This window comes from Cydia amplana, chromosome 8 (genome assembly GCF_948474715.1).
Source record: "Cydia amplana chromosome 8, ilCydAmpl1.1, whole genome shotgun sequence".
NCBI classification, from domain to species: domain Eukaryota; kingdom Metazoa; phylum Arthropoda; class Insecta; order Lepidoptera; family Tortricidae; genus Cydia; species Cydia amplana.
In genome coordinates, this window is record NC_086076.1 from 17,656,821 (window position 1) to 17,677,111 (window position 20,291).

The window sequence follows — 20,291 nt, forward strand, 5'->3', positions numbered from 1 at the left end:
TCTACGATCCCAAATGTAATATTCAGTAGTCATAAAGCAGGAAGGTACCAGGGTACCACCACACGTGTGAGGTAAACGTGTAAATCAAATAAATTTAATGGATAAAATGACGCACTACAAATGTTTGTCGGTGAATTGAAACAACTGAATAAATATTTATTCAAAGTAATATCTTAGGCACGAATAATGCCTGATTATTCACTGTGCTCCATCCAAGGCCATAAGTTAAAATTTTATTAGTCTATGTACAATGTACGTTTCGAAAACTGTGACGAAACGTCGGTAAATAATCGTAAAGGTAATAAAATAAATTTCACGATAGACCCGTCTATAAATGAGAGTTAAAGATTGTCGTATATCTCAGGACGGGCCTTGCAGGCACTAAAAATGGTACTAGTTCAGCGGTGTCACCCACGAATTCGAGCTAATCGTGCAGTCTAACGCAACTAGTTGCGACCAATCGCCGGCGTGATGCGAACTCATCAACTAATAGCGTTGTAGCGGTGTCACACCGCTGTACTGGCCCCATTCATGCCCCATTCTTATTGCCCGTAAGCCCAGTCCTGAGATATACGTCAATGGAGTTAAATGTATGGTTGATTCACGCTACATTAAGATTAAAAACATGAGGAAAAATATATATATAAAAAAAGTTATAGTTTTTCATACTTTTTATTTGTCAAATGCAAAAGCTTGAGTTATTTACCACACTCGTTTTCCGGCACACAGACATTGTCAGCATTCCTCCAATAGCCTGCTTTACACCGGCAGCCTTCTCTACACACGGCTGGTTGGATCGGGCAGTGGATGACCTTGCCGATGGAGTCGCAGCTCTGGTTGGAGCAGCTACTGATGCAGGTGTTGTAGAACTCGTTCTGCCCGGGGCACCGATCATCTGTTTCTGGTGCTGAAAATATTTTAAGTCTTCGTCAAACACGTGCATTTGGAAGATTATATAAGATACTAGTGACCCGCCCCGGCTTTGCCCCGTGCAACAGATTATACATAAAACTTCCTCTTGAATCACTTTATCTATTAAAAAAGCATCAAAATACATAGGGACAGACATACAGCGGGAAGCGACTTTGTTTTATACTATGTAGTGATAAAAGAAGCCAATAGAATCGCAGCCCTGTTGAAGCAACCCCTGATTGCGTTTGATGAGTTGATGACGCTAAAAATGATCGTATTTACCTATCCCTACTACTTGTAGTTCATTTATTTTATTTTATTTAGAAAACAAACAGCCTTTTACAACACCAGGGATGCGGCCCTCTTGCGGATAGCTTGGCATAGAAGCAATCCACCCTGGCTTCGGCGAACATCCCTGATGCGCTACAGAAGCGCAGTGCACGAAGTGCAGCCGCCGGGAGCACCCAAGCCTGAAGAAGGCCCCCGATGGGCCCGAAACATATCGCCAATAGCGACTAAAAATTCAAGTGAGTGAAACTGTTGTCGTCTAAACGGTTTAAATACGATACAATTTGTAACTGAACAGTCACCTGAAGAAGCTGGACATTGGTCTTGAGGAATACAAGTCCCGTTAGCTGCTCGCAGGAAACCGTCGGAGCAGACACAACCCTTGATGCAAGACTCAGGGGTCCTGTCGATGCAGATTTGTGGCGTTCCAATTTGGCTGCAGTTTCTGTGACCACATCCTCCGTTGATGCAAGAGTCGAATTTTTCGTTGAGTCCGCAAACCGGTGCTAAAATAAAGTTAATATTAATTAATTTATCATTTAGTTACTTGCGAAGAACTTAAAAACTAAGCAGCAAAAGATAACCCATGTTCCAAAATTCCCAAATAGTTATATTATAAGTAGGTAGCTATAGCTCCCGATTAAAACGCCTGTGACATACCCGGTACTTCCCCGGTTTTTGACCTTATTTGGATTATAATAGTTTTTTTTTGTGTAGGTACCAACATTAAGTATTTTATTTGAATAATTATACTGTTTCCTTCTTCTTCTTCTCCTTCTGTAAGCGGACTAATGACGGATAAGCGGAAATAAGAAAAATACGGTGTCCGTTTATATTGAATTTAAAAATGATGTCGACTTACTGCATTGCTCTGGCAAGACGCATTTCTTGAGATTGCCGTCAAATACAAAACCGTCCTTGCAGTCGCATTTGTCAGCTTTGCATTGTATGCGCGGGCAGAGAAGTTGTTTATTCTTGACCTTGTAGTCAGAGCACCTTCGTCCGCAGTTTATACCACAACCAGGCTTTGCGTTTCGATCACCGCCGCATCCTGCATTCAAAATAACATTGTAGGTACTTATCAAAAGTTAAGTTATGTTACTTTAAGTTAAATACGTCACTCATTTTAGTTGCCAAATCGAAAGAAATCAGCTTTAAGAGTTGCCAAACTGAAATGGGATTAAAGTACCGATGGTCTCTAAAATACATCCATCAGAGTCGCTTACGAATGATCATTCTACATTTCGTAGTCGGTAAACAATGATTTAATAAGATGAGGACCAGTAAAATGTTTGGTATGCTCACTTACCGAGTTGCGGGCACTGGTTTTCAAGTACGCAAGTTCCATTGGCATTACGCAGGTATCCTTCGGCGCAAACGCATCCTTTGGTGCAGGACTCGGGAGTTCTATCGATGCAGATTTGAGGCTTGCCCAGTTGGCTGCAGTTCCTACGAGAGCAACCGCCGTTGGTGCATGTCGAATATACTTCGTTAAGTCCACATGTTGGCGCTAGAAGTAAAATATATACATTACGGGTCTCTATTGTTTCCCAAATAGTTTTAAGCCATAATGTATTGTTTGCCCGCATTTTCGTTAGTCATAATTCATTTGGTTCAGAAACGCGTCACTTTTCAGGATTGCCATAAAACAAACCTAACCTAACCGTTCTATAAAATAACCTAACGAAAATCCTGAAATGTTAACGGTTTCAGTTTTATGACTAATGATTATGACAAACAATACATAATGACTTAACACTTTATGGGAATTAAACAACCGGACCCTAAACATTACACTAAGTAAAGTGTAAAATGTCAAGGAAGTGAAAAACACCCGATACGGAAATTTTTCGGAGAGGCCCGAGACCTTCACTCGCCTAATGGGTGAAGAATTTAGATATCGTAGTGTAAATATTGTTATTGATAATTAGCGACTGTAATGCCATACGAATAAATAAATAGTGAAAAACAGCCATGTAAGAGCTCTTTCCCACTGAGGTCCAGTTTTGTAGAAACGGTTTTTTAACGAATTCCGCAAAAATCATAGCTGTTGACGTGGGAAAGGGTTTATTACGGTTGACATATTTTATATATCAGTTGCATGAACAAATGGTAATTAACTAGATGTAACATGACTGAGATTTTTTTTGTCTACGTTAAACAGTAAATCCATAAAAATAAGACACAATTCTCTCTATAAATTGTTTTAAGATTTCCAGTTTGTTAGGTTTTTGTATGTAGGTACCTATATTACTCAGTTAATAAATGTATCAATCACAATTACTGTAAATGATGTGGGTAAGTACAACTACAAGAAAGGTGCCATTTAAAAAAACCCAAATCATTAAGAGTCGAAGGAGTTTGCCTAGTATGCAAAAAAACAACGGGTTGCACTCAGGGAGTGCCGGCAGAAGTGAAAACTCAATCACTATTGCAAAATATCTGCAGCATTATGTATATAATTGAGGTTAACGCCATCTAGCGTTATTTCGTCGCATTACTTGAAACCCCTAAGCACATCACTGTTAGTACTCGAGTTATATGAATACCAGTTAGATCGAAACTCACTAGATGGCATTTAAATCAATAAATAAAAACTCAATGACATTGAAGTAACAGTTTTTCGATCAGGTCACGTGACCGTCTTACGTCTTACGGTCACGTGACACCTGTAACGAGTTAAACATTTTTTCCCTATCACAAAAAGTGCACAGCGCTGCTAGAGAAGTTTTCACTTCAAAAAACAACGGGTTGCACTCAGGGAGTGCCGGCAGAAGTGAAAACTCAATGACTAGTGCAAAATACACTATGTATAATTGAGGTTAACGCCATCTAGCGTTAGCGTTCATTACTTGAAACCCCTAAGCACATCACTGTTAGTACTCGAGTTATATTAATACCAGTTAGAGCGAAACTCACTAGATGGCATTTAAATCAATAAAGAAAAACTCAATGACATTACATGTAACAGTTTTTCGATCAGGTCACGTGTCCGTCTTACGGTCACGTGATCGTCTTACGCTGTCTCGAGTTTAACATTTTTTTCCCCGCCTCAAAAAGTGCACAGCGCCGTTAAAGAAGTTTTCACTTCAAAAACACTCACTACAATATTTGGGCAAAACGCATTTCTTGACGTTAGGGTCGTAAACGTAGCCAATGTTGCAGTCGCATCCGTTATCGTAGCAAACGAGGATGCAGGCCACATCTTTATTCTTGTAGGTGGAGCAAGTCCTGCCGCAGTTGACGCCGCAGCCGGGGTGAGAGTTCAGATCATCTCCACAACCTGGATTGATGAAATTATAGCAAAAAATTGATTAATGATGGGTCCTGGAGATATAAATACCGGAATAATTCAACACTCTAAAGTGTCATTCAATAGAACTTGCTAACTATGTAAAGTTACTAGTAAATTGTCGTTCAGCTTGGAGGATACAACTAAACGGAGTAGCCATTAACAGGCTTTCCCCTCTGTTGAAAATAGGCGGCCAACGGTCATACACAATGTATGGACTGACGTTTATCTGACATGGCTATTTTTACGTTACGCATACATTTGACGTTCCCCTCCCCCGCAAAAATCGGCAGACTGTTTTGTACAGAAAATTACAGACATGGCGTCTCCGTTTGATTATATCCTCCAAGTCGTTCAGTGTCAATTTTTGTAGAGTCAGACCGAGAAAAGTCTGCAGCGATTTTGATAGCCCACGCAGTGCAAGTGTTATTTTAAACGTCAAACTTCTATGAATTTATGACGTGTAAATAACACTTGCACTGCGTGGGCTATCAAAATCGCTGCAGACTTTTCTTGGTCTAACTCTATGGCGGTTTGTTTACATAGTTAGCTGTTGTATATCGGAACGGGACGAGTGAAACAAATGCTGCTCATATACGCACTGACGTTTATTCGCCATGACACCTTATTATAAGTACATGCATACGTAGCATACATAACATTTCTCCCCGTTTTAATGGAGAGTAAGCTTCTTAATCTAAGTTACATTTTCGTATAATTCATGCAATAAAAAGGTTTATAATCTGTTCGGGGAAGTGGACGCAACAACATGCCTGTCAACCCGCCCCTTGAACTCTGGTCGGCGGGGGTAGCTACCTGCTGCGACTGAACATTGTCATCAGAGGCCTCAAAGAATTCCTCAGCTTCTCCGCCTGAAGTAGCAACCTGGGTGGACCCGTCCGAGGTATCATCTTCCTCTCCCCTTTCAGCTGGCGAAGACGAGACAGGCTCCTGATTGCCGCTGGCTACCGATGAGGAAGACTCGATCTCGTTGGTAGCACAACTGTCGTTGACAGAGGGTTCTTCTATTTCATCTAAACTTTGATTACTCGGGTAACGTAATTTGTTGGCGTCCACTCCTTTAATCGGCACAATTTGATTTACATGTTTTTTTACATCCACTAACGTAACATGGTCCTTAATTAAATATATTGTTGTACCTATCTGTTTTACTATTATGCCTTTGTTCCAAATAAATTTTTTGTTGCCATAATTCTTTTTATACATTACATAATCACCAGGTTTAAACAATGGCCGTTTTTTTCCACCAAAGGATTTACTCTGTGAACACTGTTTACGCTCCACTGTTTTAACATGTGCGTGGGACGAGGACGGCGATAGTGTCGGGGAATATAATAAGTCCCAGCGCGAACGAAGTTTGCGGCCGAATACGATCTGAGCAGGTGAAGTCCCCGTGGTGACATGTACAGAATTCCTATAATCGAATAGGTATTTGGACAGGTTTTCATCTATTTTCCTCTGGTTAGTACTAACCATTAGACAAGAACGTATGCCTTTTTTTGCTACCTTAACGTAAGACTCCGCCTGCCCATTACTGGCCGGATGGTAGGCGGGAGAAGTTACGTGCGATATTCCATTCGCAGTGCAAAAAGCACGGAATTCGTCCGACAAAAAACATGTGGCATTGTCACTAACTAACGTGTGAATTAATCCGAATCGTGACATAAATTCATATAGTTTTGATATAACGACAGACGTTGAAGTCGAAGTAACACCATACACCTCAACCCATTTCGAGTACGCGTCCACTAAAACTAAATATGACCTATTATTTATTGGGCCCAGGAAATCTATGTGCACCCTATAAAATGCCTGCTTAGGGTATGGCCACACTGCAAGTGGGACGCGCGGCGGAGATGGTCTCAACTGGTTACAAATATCACAACCAGCTATCATAGCTTCAATAGCATTATCAATACCGGGAAACCATATCCTACTCCTAGCTTCTGCTTTGCACTTAACAATACCCAAGTGCGACTTATGTAACTCCGACAAAATTTTAGATTTTAACGTTTCTGGTATTACTATTTTATGTCCTCGCATAACTACTCCATCCTCCAATGCTAATTCGTTTTTACAGAGTAGATATGGTTGAATACCCTGAACTGTTACTTTTTTTGGCCATCCGTTTAAAATGAATTTAATGACTTGGTTTAATAAACGGTCTTTCTCGGTTTCCTCACGCAACACCTTAAAAGTAACAGGTAAGCTGTTGTCAGCAACAAAATTTATATAAGATGCCCTATCATCGATAGACACTGGTGCCCCGCCCTTAGTGTGGCCCGCGCCGGTAGATGAGTCATCATTGTTTACGCTCGCCCGCGACAGGTAATCAGCACTGTTATCAGCGCTGCGAATGTACTCAATAGTGTAGTTATAAGCACTTAAAAACATCGCATATCGCTGGAGCCTATTAGCTGATACCTCCGGAATACCACGGTGAGGGCCGAAAATGCTGGTTAGCGGCTTATGGTCCGTGCGAAGAACGAACGGCACAGTCCTACCATAGAGGTATTGATGAAAACGACGTACGGCAAATATAATCGCTGTTGCTTCTTTTTGTAATTGCGAGTAATTTTTTTCAGCCGAATTTAACGTGCGCGAAGCGTAAGAAACCGGCCGTTCCAAACCGTCATCCCCAATTAAACTCAAAATAACCCCAAGGCCAGTAGGGGACGCATCTGAAGTGACCACGATTTTTGCATTTGGGTTAAAATGCGCCAACACTTGATCTGAAGCCAAGTGTTGCTTGATTAACTTAAACGCGTTATCGTGTTCCGCATTCCAATGCCACTTACTACCTTTTTGCAATAAGTTGTACAGCGGACTAAGTACCGTAGATGCCCCCGGAACGAAATTCCTATAGTAATTAACGAGGCCCAGGAAAGATTGTAGCTTATTCACATTATTTGGTACTGGTGCATTTAGAATGGCACTTACTTTAGCGGGCGACTTTTTTAACCCCTCTTTGCTAATTACATAGCCTAAATATTCCACTTCATCCTTAAAAAACTCGCATTTAGTTTTTTGTAGTGTTAACCCGGCGTCCTGCAACCGTTTTAAAACCGCATTCAATCTAGCTAAATGTTCAGACTTATCACTACCGGTTATTAAAACATCGTCCAACATACATAAGACGCCCTCCATACCGGCTAAAACCCCTTCCATAACCCTTTGAAATATCGCTGGAGCGCTAGCCAGACCAAACACGAGACGTGTATATAAAAACAAACCTCTGTGTGTATTAATACACGTAACTTTTTGTGATTCGTCATCTAAAACACATTGCGCGTACGCCTGAGAAAGGTCTAACTTAGAGAACTGTTGGCCTCCGTGCAACCTAGCGAACAATTCATGGGCGGTGGGCAACGGGTATTGTTCCACTATCAGCTGTTTGTTGATAGACACCGAGTAGTCCGCACACAGGCGCAGCGACCCGTCCCGCTTCAACACGGGCACGATGGGGGATGCGTATAACGAATGTTCAACCGGTTTTAATATGCCTACGCTAACCAGCCGGTCCAACTCCTTATCAATCTTATCGCGTAAAGCAAAAGCCACTGGTCGTGCTTTAAAAAAAATCGGTTGAGCCTCCTTCATTAAATTGAGTTTTACTTTATATTTATTAAACGTTCCCAGCTTGTCTGAGAAAACAGAGGGAAATTTTGAATGCAACTGATCCATAAAGTTAGTTGATTGTTCACAGAAATTAACCCGTACTAATTCCAAATTATTTAGCGATATAAAATCCCTACCTAATAAGGGCCCTGCACCGCCACGAATCACATGCACATTTAATACGTTGGTTTTGCCTGCATACGTAAATGGTAACCGCACGATACCTAAACAATGCATTTTATCACCCGAATAAGATACTAAGCGCTTATGGGTTTTAGACAATGCCACATCTTTAAAACTATTTAAATACGTTTGCTCTGATACTGCGGTCACCGCTGAGCCAGTGTCGACCTCAAACTTCATTGGCACTCCATGGACAAGAACCTGCGTCGTCATAGGCTCGCCTGATGACGAACGAATATTATAGCAATGGCACTCACCGTCATCGCCGTCATCGTCCCCGCAGTCCTCACTTACGTAATTAATTTTTTTGCACATACGGCGTAAATGACCTTTAACATTACATTTTCGACACTTATGGTTAGCAAAACGACACTTTTCGGCCGTGTGATTGTTAAAACCACAAACGGAACACAACACTTTAGCACTTTTCTGATCTTTCGATGCAATCTTTAACATTTGATTAGCGCTCGACGGCTCCTGGCCGGTGACCGTGGTTGCCCCTACGCGCGCACATCGTCTGCTTTCTGCCAGTTCCACCGCCTTAGAAAGAGTCAAATCAGCTGGGTTCTGAGCGAATAATTTTTCTCGCTCCGATCCTGGAAGCATTCCCATTACAAATCGGTCTTTCAATGCCTCCTCCACGTTTAGAAACCCGCATTCTGCCGTTAGGCCGCGAAGTCTTGCCGCATATTGGGGGTAGGTCTCCCCTTCATTTTGCACCGCCGAATAAAATTTAAATCTCTCGTGAAACCCACAAGTTGTTGGCGTAAAATGACTGTCCAAAAGCGAACATATGTCGGCAAATGGAACAACTTGGAGATCTTTCGGCAATGCCAAATCTGATGCCAACTTGTAAGTGGCATCGCTGAGTGCGCTCAGCAACACCGCCCGTCGCTTCGTTCCTGTCGCGTCACTTTGAGCATCGATGCCATTCGCGATGAACCACTGTTGTATACGCGCTTTGTACACTTTCCACGTTTGTGTGTTGTGGTCAAAATTCGTCAAAATCCCGATTTGAGACGAATTCATGTCCGCCACTAGTCACTTTTTTTGAACACGCGGGTAGATCGTCGCCACTGTTGTATATCGGAACGGGACGAGTGAAACAAATGCTGCTCATATACGCACTGACGTTTATTCGCCATGACACCTTATTATAAGTACATGCATACGTAGCATACATAACAGTTAGCAAGTTCTATTAAATGACACTTTAGAAGAAAATGTTGAAAGAAAATGTCAGAAACGCTCTTAGAATGCCAAAATGCTTATTGCACTTCCTCACTATGTGCATAATGTGTTTTCGTTACAGATAATTAGTAACTATTGCACTGCCGATGCCGTTATACGTTGGAGGTAAAAGATTAAAGTGATAATATCAGTTAGACAATAATATTTTATGTAGAAAATGTACCAAATCAGATAATAGTAAATACCTAAAAATCCAAACTAATCCAAGAATCTTAAGAGCGCTCCAACAAGAAAAGTCAAAATAATGCAAAATTGATGATATTCCTCGATGAGATTCAGTACTTTAGGATCATTATTAGAAACAATGAGTACTTGTTACGGTAAAAGCGTCTTCTTATCTTTAGGAATTACTTTTTAAATATTGGAAAAAGGGCTTATTAAATTAGTAATGTTTTTTTTTCTGATGGTTGTTTCCGAAAAACCACGTGAAGCACTAAATTGTAAGCTCGTATTTGGAAATGTTGAGAAGTTTACTCTGGTAAAGCTGGCTATTTTGTATTACTAATACCCTGTACATTAGGAATTACTTTTGACATTTTTCCTAAATACCTTTGAGAAAGAGAAAATCGAAGAAAAACAAACTCAATTGTCTCTCCGAAACAAGTGTCAATTCCTACGAAATTCTACTTAATATCGAAGTCATTTTCATACTCAAGCAATCTGCAGCGTTTGCTTATACTGATGGTATACATTAGTGTTTATGAAATTCTACTATAATTTTTTGGCAATTTTTTGAAAACGACTCTAATATTACCGATGACGCGCGGTCGTGAGCTCAGTGCCGCGGCAGAGCTTGTAGACGTGTCGTGTGTCGGTCGGCTCCGCACGTTTTCAACGGCGACGACGAGGTTTTTTATCATTGTGTGCGGCAGGCGCCGTGTAAAATGCTATACTGTGTGCGTGACAGTGCGTGTAAACGGCGACTGAGAAACTTTGATCCTAGTACTGTGTATTTGGTTTTATAGTATAGTATGTAACTACCGGACAGCATTAAAGATATTTGAAATGATCTGATATTTTATAGGTACTAAATAAAAAAATGGCTGAATACAAATGCTTTTGATGACATGTCAGAATCAGAATATATAGGTCTGATGATGGAGCTGGGAGGTGGTCACCGGTACCAATCAACCATGCAACTAAACCACTTCGTGTTTCGGCTCGTTTGATTCGTCTCAACAAGATCTTTGACACAAGATAGGACTCAGGGTCTGATGATGGAGCTGGAAGGTGGTCACCGGTACCAGTCAACCACGCAACTAAACCACTTCGTGTTTAGGCTCGTTTGATTCGTCTCAACAAGATCTTTGACACAAGATAGGACTCAGGGTCTGATGATGGAGCTGGAAGGTGGTCACCGGTACCAGTCAACCACGCAACTAAACCACTTCGTGTTTGGGCTCGTTTGATTCCTCTTAACGAGATCTTTGACACAAGATAGAACTCAGGGTCTGATGATGAAGCTGGAAGGTGGTCAACGGTACCAGTCAACCATGCAACTAAACCACTTCGTGTTTCGGCTCGTTTGATTCGTCTCAACAAGATCTTTGACACAAGATATTACTGAGGGTCTGATGATGGAGCTGGAAGGTGGTCACCGGTACCAGTCAACCACGCAACTAAACCACTTCGTGTTTGGGCTCGTTTGATTCCTCTGAACGAGATCTTTGACACAAGATAGAACTCAGGGTCTGATGATGGAGCTGGAAGCTGGTCAACGGTACCAGTCAACTATGCAACTAAACCACTTCGTGTTTCGGCTCGTTTGATTCGTCTCAACAAGATCTTTGACACAAGATAGGACTCAGGGTCTGATGATGGAGCTGGAAGGTGGTCACCGGTACCAGTCAACCACGCAACTAAACCACTTCGTGTTTGGGCTCGTTTGATTCCTCTCAACGAGATCTTTGACACAAGATAGAACTCAGGGTCTGATGATGAACCTGGAAGGTGGTCAACGGTACCAGTCAACCATGCAACTAAACCACTTCGTGTTTCGGCTCGTTTGATTCGTCTCAACAAGAACTTTGACACAAGATAGTACTGAGGGTCTGATGATGGAGCTGGACGGTGGTCACCAGTACCAGTCAACCATGCAACTAAACCACTTCGTGTTTCGGCTCGTTTGATTCGTCTCAACCTCAACAAGATCTTTGTCACAAGATAGGACTCAGGGTCTGATGATGGAGCTGGAAGGTGGTCAACGGTACCAGTCAACCATGCAACTAAACCACTTCGTGTTTCGGCTCGTTTGATTCGTCTCAACAAGATCTTTGACACAAGATAGTACTGAGGGTCTGATGATGGAGCTGGAAGGTTGGCACCGGTACCAGTCAACCACGCAACTAAACCGCTTCGTGTTTGGGCTCGTTTTATTCCTCTCAACGAGATCTTTGACACAAGATAGAACTCAGGGTCTGACGATGAAGCTGGAACGTGGTCAACGGTACCAGTCAACCATGCACCTAAACTACTTCGTGTTTGGGCTCGTTTGATTCGTCTCAACAAGATCTTTGACACAAGATAGTACTGAGGGTCTGATGATGGAGCTGGACGGTGGTCACCAGTACCAGTCAACCATGCAACTAAACCACTTTGTGTTTGGGCTCGTTTGATTCCTCTCAACGAGATCTTTGACACAAGATAGTACTGAGGGTCTGATGATGGAGCTGGAAGGTGGTCAACGGTACCAGTCAACCATGCAACTAAACCACTTCGTGTTTCGGCTCGTTTGATTCGTCTCAACAAGATCTTTGTCACAAGATAGGACTCAGGGTCTGATGATGGAGCTGGAAGGTGGTCAGCGGTACCAGTCAACCATGCCACTAAACCACTTCGTGTTTCGGCTCGTTTGATTCGTCTCAACAAGATCTTTGACACAAGATAGTACTGAGGATCTGATGATGGAGCTGGACGGTGGTCACCAGTACCAGTCAACCATGCAACTAAACCACTTCGTGTTTGGGCTCGTTTGATTCCTCTCAATGAGATCTTTGACACAAGATAGTACTGAGGGTCTGAGGATGGAGCTGGAAGGTGGTCACTGGTACCAGTCTATCATGCAACTAAACCACTTCGTGTTTGGGCTCGTTTGATTTGTCTCAACCAGATCTTTGACACAACATAGTACTCACAGGGTCTGATGTGCAGCTGGAAGGTTGTCATCCCAGACACGAAGTGGTTTAGTTGCATGGTTGACTGGTACCGGTGACCACCATTCAGCTCCATCATCAGACCCTGAGTATCACCTAGTGTCCAAGATCTTGTTGAGACGAATCAAACGAGCACAAACACGAAGTGGTTTAGTTGTATGGTTGACTGGTACCGGTGACCACCTTCCAGCTCCATCATCAGACCCTGAGTATCACCTAGTGTCAAAGATCTTGTTGAGACGAATCAAACGAGCTCAAACACGAAGTGGTTTAGTTGCATGGTTGACTGGTACTGGTGACCACCTTCCAGCTTCATCATCAGACCCTGAGTCCTATCTTGTGTCAAAGATCTTGTTGAAATGAATAAAACGAGCCCAAACACGAAGTGGTTTAGTTGCATGGTTTACTGGTACCGGTGATCACCTTCCAGCTCCATCATCAGACCCTGATTATCACCTAGTGTCCAAGATCTTGTTGAGACGAATCAAACGAGCTCAAACACGAAGTGGTTTAGTTGCATGGTTGACTGGTACCGGTGACCACCTTCCAGCTCCATCATCAGACCCTGAGTCATATCTTGTGTCAAAAATCTCGTTGAAATGAATCAAACGAGCCCAAACACGAAGTGGTTTAGTTGCATGGTTGAATGGTACCGGTGACCACCTTCCAGCTCCATCATCAGACCCTGAGTATCACTTAGTGCCAAAGATCTTGTTGAGACGAATCAAACGAGCTCAAACACGAAGTGGTTTAATGGCATAGTTGACTGGTAACAGTGGCCACCTTCCAGCTCCATTATCAGACCCTGAGTGTCACCTAGTGCCAAAGATCTTGTTGAGACGAATCAAACGAGCCTAATCATGTTACTACATGGTTGATTGGTATCCGTGACCACCTTCATCATCATCATCAGGCTTCATCATCAGATGCTTAGTATCAGCTCGTTTCTAAACTTAAGATACAAATTAAAGGTTTTATTATATAGCTAAAATAGTTTCACTATACAACCTATACCATATGCAATGACGAAAAATGAAAATAAGCGAGTACCTAAGTAAGTACGTATAATTTCTTTCTAGTAATAATGACCTACACAAGTATGTATATTTGCACTGGATTTAGTATTTTCGTACCAAATAACATTTTTAGGACTTTGATATTAAAGTACAGTTAGTGTTGTTATGATTGATTTCAATGTGCTTCACGATCGGATCAAGAATGTTTAATCCATCATTGTAGTGCGACCGAGGGAAAATGCGGTGGAAGGGTTCGGCGACCTGAGATCGCGGGGCCTGCCGCAGCGCGTAAAATACCTAAACTCGCTCATCCCCGAAATGTAATAGCACTCTTAAATAAAAACTGTGAACACAGAGGCAAGAAAAAGAGCAGTATAATTAATAGTTACCTTCGTTACATTGGTTCCTTAAGACGCAGGTCCCGTTAGATGCCCGTAAGTACCCGGTTGCACAGACACATCCCTTCTTGCAGCTCTTGGGGTCCAGTTTCACGCAAGGCACGGGTTTGCCGGCCTGGCTGCAGTTGCGGGCCTCGCAGCCGCCGTTCGTGCAGTTTGAGAACACTTGGTTGAGGCCGCATTTGGAGGCAAGTGTTAGCCCTATAAACAAGTAGGTACTTAGTTATCGGTTAATATCTAGTACCGGTAAACTAGGGTTACTTAATCGCGGGGAAACATTGACCATTTACTTTAGAGATATGGAGTTTACGGCACTCACGAAAAAAAAAACCGGCCAAGTGCGAGTCGGACTCGCGCACGGAGGGTTCCGCACCATCAACAAAAAATAGAGCAAAACAAGCAAAAAACGGTCACCCATCCAAGTACTGACCCCGCCCGACGCTTGCTTAACTTCGGTCAAAAATCACGTTTGTTGTATGGGAGCCCCACTTAAATCTTTATTTTATTCTGTTTTTAGTATTTGTTGTTATAGCGGCAACAGAAATACATCATCTGTGAAAATTTCAACTGTCTAGCTATCACGGTTCGTGAGATACAGCCTGGTGACAGACGGACGGACGGACGGACGGACGGACGGACGGACGGACGGACGGACGGACGGACGGACGGACAGCGGAGTCTTAGTAATAGGGTCCCGTTTTTACCCTTTGGATACGGAACCCTAAAAAACAATATTTTACTTCGCTACACTCCTGTGATCCATTAACGAAACTCACTTCGTTAGTTTCTTAAACCCACACTCGTATTTTAATGCCTTTCATTATGTAGCAGTCACATAAAACTATTAAACGTGAAAATATCAATCCCAATTTGATCAATCAAATGTTTGGTGTAATTATGTAAGTAGGTACCTTACTCACAATTTAAATAGATATTTAAAGTATTTAAAATTAACTCTTTTAAAATGCCTAAAGTGATATACATTAATTGAGAGAAAAGTTGTGATAATAATGACAACATGTTCCAATGCACATTATTGACAACAGGTTTGGAAAAAAATATTTTGTTCAAATCCATTAATCATAATAATTCAAATGTATACAACCCAATATACCTACTTATATGGCTTGTAACGCGCCTACTATAAATGACAATATTGGTTGATAAAAAGTACTTACCATCGCAAAAGACGATGGCAGAACCAGCCACACAGGCAAAGAGCAGCAGCAACTTCCACATCCTCGTTCCGGGCAGCGTGTGCTGCCGAACCGTGGCTACTTCCTGCTTTTATAACCTTCGCTTTATGAGATCGTGCACTTGTGTCAACTATAAAACTACATTTTAAATCGCTGTTACTATAGAATGATGAAAAAAATGTGTAATTTAATTTTAATTTTTTTGTTTGCTATTCGTTGTCGTGCAGTGGTTCTTACCTCCTCCACGTCATCCCTTCGCTTTCTCAGTAGCATGCCAAAGGGAATTGAGGTTCCTCTTTTAGCAACATAATCCTTAAAGTGCCTGCCATCTGACCTTCTAACGCGGAGGGAAACCTTGGAACCCTTATAATAGCTAAACCTCTTACGCCGCTTACGCTTCGTAGAATTAATAAAAATAACAAATTAAATTGAGAAATATATTTTTATCACATTTAAAATTTCAATTGATAGGCGTTTTATTGTTCATTCTCACTGAGTTATAAAAAACTTATTTTCTATCCAATAAATTACAATAATATTTAATATGTCGATGTCGCTTTTTGTGGGGGCCTATCTTGTGGAGGAAGTCTTCGTTTGCCGGATATAAAATTGCATGCCGTTTTATCAGGTAGGCGTCCGGTTTTTTATCACATAACCATCAACTCTCAATATAGTCCTTACCCCCTGGCGGGTGCTGCCTCTCTGTGCGTCCCTTGACGCAGGCAAGGGCAGCATCCGCTCGGTATACCCCTGACATTTCATTAAATTATCAAAAGGGCATCTACGTGTTGGTTTCGGACCCACGCACGCCTCCCAAATGTCCATGACACCAATTTTCCGAGATGGGTAAAGACTAAAGACATTATGTCGCTAAACATGCGGGTGTGCTAAATAGGTATATTCAAACGGGTAACTCAACAACTAAGTACGTGGGTGTGGTTAGTGATTTAGAATAAAAATCGAACGCCAGAGTAACCAGAGTTCGTTAATAAAGCTCATTTTTGTGTAACTACATACATTCCATACGAGAAAATATTATTGACTTAGCTGAAAAATAAGACATTTGTAGGTTGTTTATACTCAATCATGTGCGTTTATTGATCTTACTGAAAAACAAAATGAACGTGTGAATTGACGAGACGTGCAAATGCTACCAATTTTTTTTGTCGTTTAGCTAAACCTTATAATTCAACATTCAGAGGCAGTATCTACAGCTACGAGACGCTGTTCCACCTACCGTGCTGGTGCGGGGCGTGGCATCTTCACGGAAGGGCGGACACCTTGGTACATACTCTAAAGACAATCTACCCCTCCTTCAACACACGGTGTCGGCGGTGCGAAAGCTAGAAGCCAGTCAGCACGCCGAAGAAGCTTACGACATTGAGCGACTAGCGACAGCGGCAGCGATAGGTGAGGGTGGGGAGGGTCGATCCCTAGGGGACACTTGGTAAACTTCATTTTTAATCAAACCAAACGAGATACATTTTTTTGCACTGGTAACACTCATTCATTCGTTCCTAACTTCACGTTCTGTCATGGCACTGTATCGGAAAAGTCAGTGGTTCAAAAATGGCGGACGGTGAAAGATTTTCTGCGTACTATATTAAACTTTCGGTAAGCTTTAACTGGATTTATTTTATAATATGAGATGGAAATGATGTTAGTGAGTGTGCTTATTTTATTTGTTGTTTATTGAAGTGATGATTAACTTGGATTACATTGATATACGCGAACACACGTTTCGAGTACGGCACGTTTTATAATCTTACTATGTATGGGGAGACTTTGTCTTTTTCTTCAGGGGAGATATGATTCCGGGATCATGTCACCCCCAAAGCGATCAAGTATATACATTGTAATAAATTTACTTACAAAATGATTCATAGAGCTATCATAAATATTTTCTTTTCTTTAGTAAATCATGCCGCAAAAGTACGACCAGAGAAACACTGATTTAAACTTTCAAGGTTTTTGACTGATTATTGTTTATTAAAACGGGATTTAATGGCGTATAATTCAGTTTTTAATTATACAACCGACTCCGAACTCCGAAAACGGAATTATCCCCGTGGCCTTTGAAAAGACTAACTAAAGTTGACATCAACATTTTACGAACTACCCGCACTTGGTCTTGTTTATCAAGTTAAACGTTTTACACACAGGGGATGTTACTCGGTCGACAAACAACACTTATAACGATATTTGGTTTTCAACCGGCGATATTTGTTTTTATGGATGAAATGCTATTTCAATGGCTTTCCGACCTTATGTACTATAGAACCGACGGTCCATAGAAAGGCTTTTAGGATTATGCAGCTCAAACACCGTCCTCGAAACGTGAGCAGTAAATTTCTAAAATTATTTATTATAGTAAACAATAACGACCAGAGATAGGTAAAAAATTTAAAATTGCTGTAGGTATCTGACGCTAAAAAATACCTTCATAATAACTTTAAAAAATTGAGCTTGTTACAAGAAATGTTATGTTAATAACTTAGATTTTTGTTTTTTTTTTTTAACTTTTTTTTTGTTCAAAAATTGATTCCCTATTTTATGTTGTTTTATGGATAATACGATTACATTGTTTTTTAAAAGTATAAGAATATGGATTAATATGTGTTAGATATCTTTATATATTAATTTTCTGTAGATAAAGTGAATAAATTAATGTAGATAGTACCCTCGAAATATGACATTGCTGCTTAAAATCTTTTTACCAAGTGTCCCCAAATCTGGAAGACTTGATCCCTTCGGCTTAGACATCTGATTACCGGAAATACAACTTCAAAGCATGGAAGATGCAATTTAAATATGTTTGCTGTGTATTTTACAAATTATAGATGCATTGCTAATAGCGATCCTAGTTATATAATCAATGAGAATCTGGTATGGGAAGACATGGTAAAAATCTGTTTACCATGTGTCCCAAGAACCAGGGTCACTTGATCCCCCTAGGATCAAGGCTCCCGACCAGGCGTAAACAAGTATCCCTTACATAGGGGACACATGGTAAAAGTCAACAGTATGGGTTTTCATTAAATAATGGTCTAATTTATTGCACAAATCTGTTCTAATTCAAACTATTAATGAAGAGATAAATTCTGAATCGTATGGTCTATAAAGTTTTTCAATACTACAAATAGTTAAGAAAATGTATGCTAAAAACAAAAGGGGTGATCAACCCTCCCCAGTTTCCCCTAACCATAGGTTGGAGCGAGACACAGCGATCGGACCTTTCGTTCCGTCGCAAGTCGTTCAAAGTTGTGGCCGAGCCCAATTGTAATTTAATGTAATTATATTGATACAACATTTTAAAATGAAAATAGCGGGTGCCGGTTTTACATTTTTTTTCTGTTGACGACATCCAACGTGACAATAAAAGTTCCATTCAGCCAAATAATAAAACAGTTCTTTTTTAGTTTTTTAAACGTTAATTTTACGATTTTTAAAGGTTTGATTTTTTTTAAGTATTACTGAATTATCAGTACATTTTCCTCACACCAATCAGCGTGAGTGACCGTCAAAGTCGTAAATAACAAGATCATAATCTGAATATCGCTTCTGGTAAATAAGTACAGAGTTATTGTACGGGAGGTTTACCCTAAATAAATGTAACGAAACAAAGTTTACGGTCAAAATATGCTAAAATTTATTTCTTATTTTACAGGTCATTATAAAACAAAAGTCTAATTTATATTGATTTTCGAAATTGCCTAGAAGTGGCCTGAATACGGTGAGAGCACGGTGGTGCTACTCGTACTGGCAGCCGCATGGGGGAGCAGTGGGCTTCGGCGTCGTTGTGGTAATCACTGGACCTGTTAATGAAAATAAAAGAGTTAATAAAAATTATAGGACATCCTTGACTAAGCCCCACAGTAAGCTTACTTGTGTTGTGGATACTCAGTATTACGCAGACAACGACATAAGGTATATAATATACAAATACTGAATGAATAGAAAACACACATGACTCAGGAACAAATATCTGTGATCATCACACATATGCCCTTACCGGGATTCAAACCCAGGACCATCGGCTTTATAAGCAGGGTCACTGCTAACAAAGCCAGACCGGTCGTCAAAGAGCAATATTAGCATTTTTCAACCAACAAATAACTAAAATAGAAACGATTCATTATAACCTAAGAAGGGGTAGTCAGTATGGATATACCTACAACCAAAGTGACCTTTTAAATTATTCGGCCACTTTGGCTGTCACCATCTATTTGATGCTCAGCCTGACTGTACGAATTCTGGTGAGTACTTAATTACACTCAAGTTTTGTGCACCTAATACAACAATGTCATATAAAAAACAATCGAACTGTAACTTAATAAAATGGAAAAAATGGTGACAATAAAATTTAACAGACAAAAATAAATGGATTGACATAATAACGTTGCTATACTTACAGTCACAAGCCAGAATGCAGTTTCCTTTCTTGTCCCTGTAGTAGCCCTTCTTACATTTGCACGCTGGTTTACAATTTACTATAATGCCGATCTTGTATGGTGGACATTTCGTTTGGTTGATGTAGTCACTACATTTCTCCCCTGGGCAGTTTGATGGGCAAGCTACGTACATTTCATTCTTACCGCATTTAAACGGTGCTAAAACAATGAAATTACAGTAGCTATTTACTTTAAAATTGTTGAACTTTGTAAATGTAATGATTAGGTATCAATAAATAAATCTATGTTGCTAAAAATACCATAACATTGCATTCATTCATTCGCATTGATCATTGTCAATGAAGCGATGAAGGTGTGCTAAATTTCAGCACAGTTTGTGATTAGAAACTCTTTCAAATCTAAATTACAATCTTCCTTGTCAGATAAACTAATAAACATTGTCAGATGAATAATGATGAATGATTTCAATAATTAAAATAATTTCAATTTCAATACATTTATTTCGTTCAATACAAATATTGGGTTTCTATTGTTTCCCAAAAAGTTTTATAG

The 20,291-nt window shown here is 40.7% G+C and overlaps 2 protein-coding genes across 2 annotated transcripts in view; both read right to left on the reverse strand.

Moving 5' to 3' along the window:
- Positions 1–698: 698 nt before the first annotated feature.
- The window catches only part of LOC134650503 (zonadhesin-like), a 49,290-nt gene continuing 29,697 nt past the window's right edge, over positions 699–20,291 (reverse strand). Inside the window, exons 9-19 of the mRNA XM_063505460.1 lie at positions 19,718–19,937; positions 19,088–19,142; positions 15,310–15,412; positions 14,123–14,332; positions 7,747–8,157; positions 5,266–5,571; positions 4,304–4,483; positions 2,510–2,710; positions 2,063–2,251; positions 1,503–1,706; positions 699–907 (exon numbers count right to left, since the gene is read on the reverse strand). Coding sequence (XP_063361530.1) covers positions 699–907; positions 1,503–1,706; positions 2,063–2,251; positions 2,510–2,710; positions 4,304–4,483; positions 5,266–5,571; positions 7,747–8,157; positions 14,123–14,332; positions 15,310–15,412; positions 19,088–19,142; positions 19,718–19,937 — 2,288 coding nt within the window. The remainder of the gene's footprint in view (positions 908–1,502; positions 1,707–2,062; positions 2,252–2,509; positions 2,711–4,303; positions 4,484–5,265; positions 5,572–7,746; positions 8,158–14,122; positions 14,333–15,309; positions 15,413–19,087; positions 19,143–19,717; positions 19,938–20,291) is intronic.
- On the reverse strand, positions 5,612–9,480 carry LOC134650148 (uncharacterized). The gene is made up of 2 exons (XM_063505004.1): positions 8,572–9,480; positions 5,612–5,782 (listed from the first exon to the last, which is right to left on the reverse strand). Exons 1-2 carry the CDS (start codon positions 9,341–9,343, stop codon positions 5,769–5,771), a joined length of 786 nt encoding a protein of 261 aa, XP_063361074.1. The 5' UTR covers positions 9,344–9,480; the 3' UTR covers positions 5,612–5,768.

What these genes read in the sequence shown, in the direction of transcription:
- LOC134650148 (XM_063505004.1), bottom strand. Translation starts at nt 9,343, where the DNA reads ATGAATTCGTCTCAAATCGGGATTTTGACGAATTTTGACCACAACACA.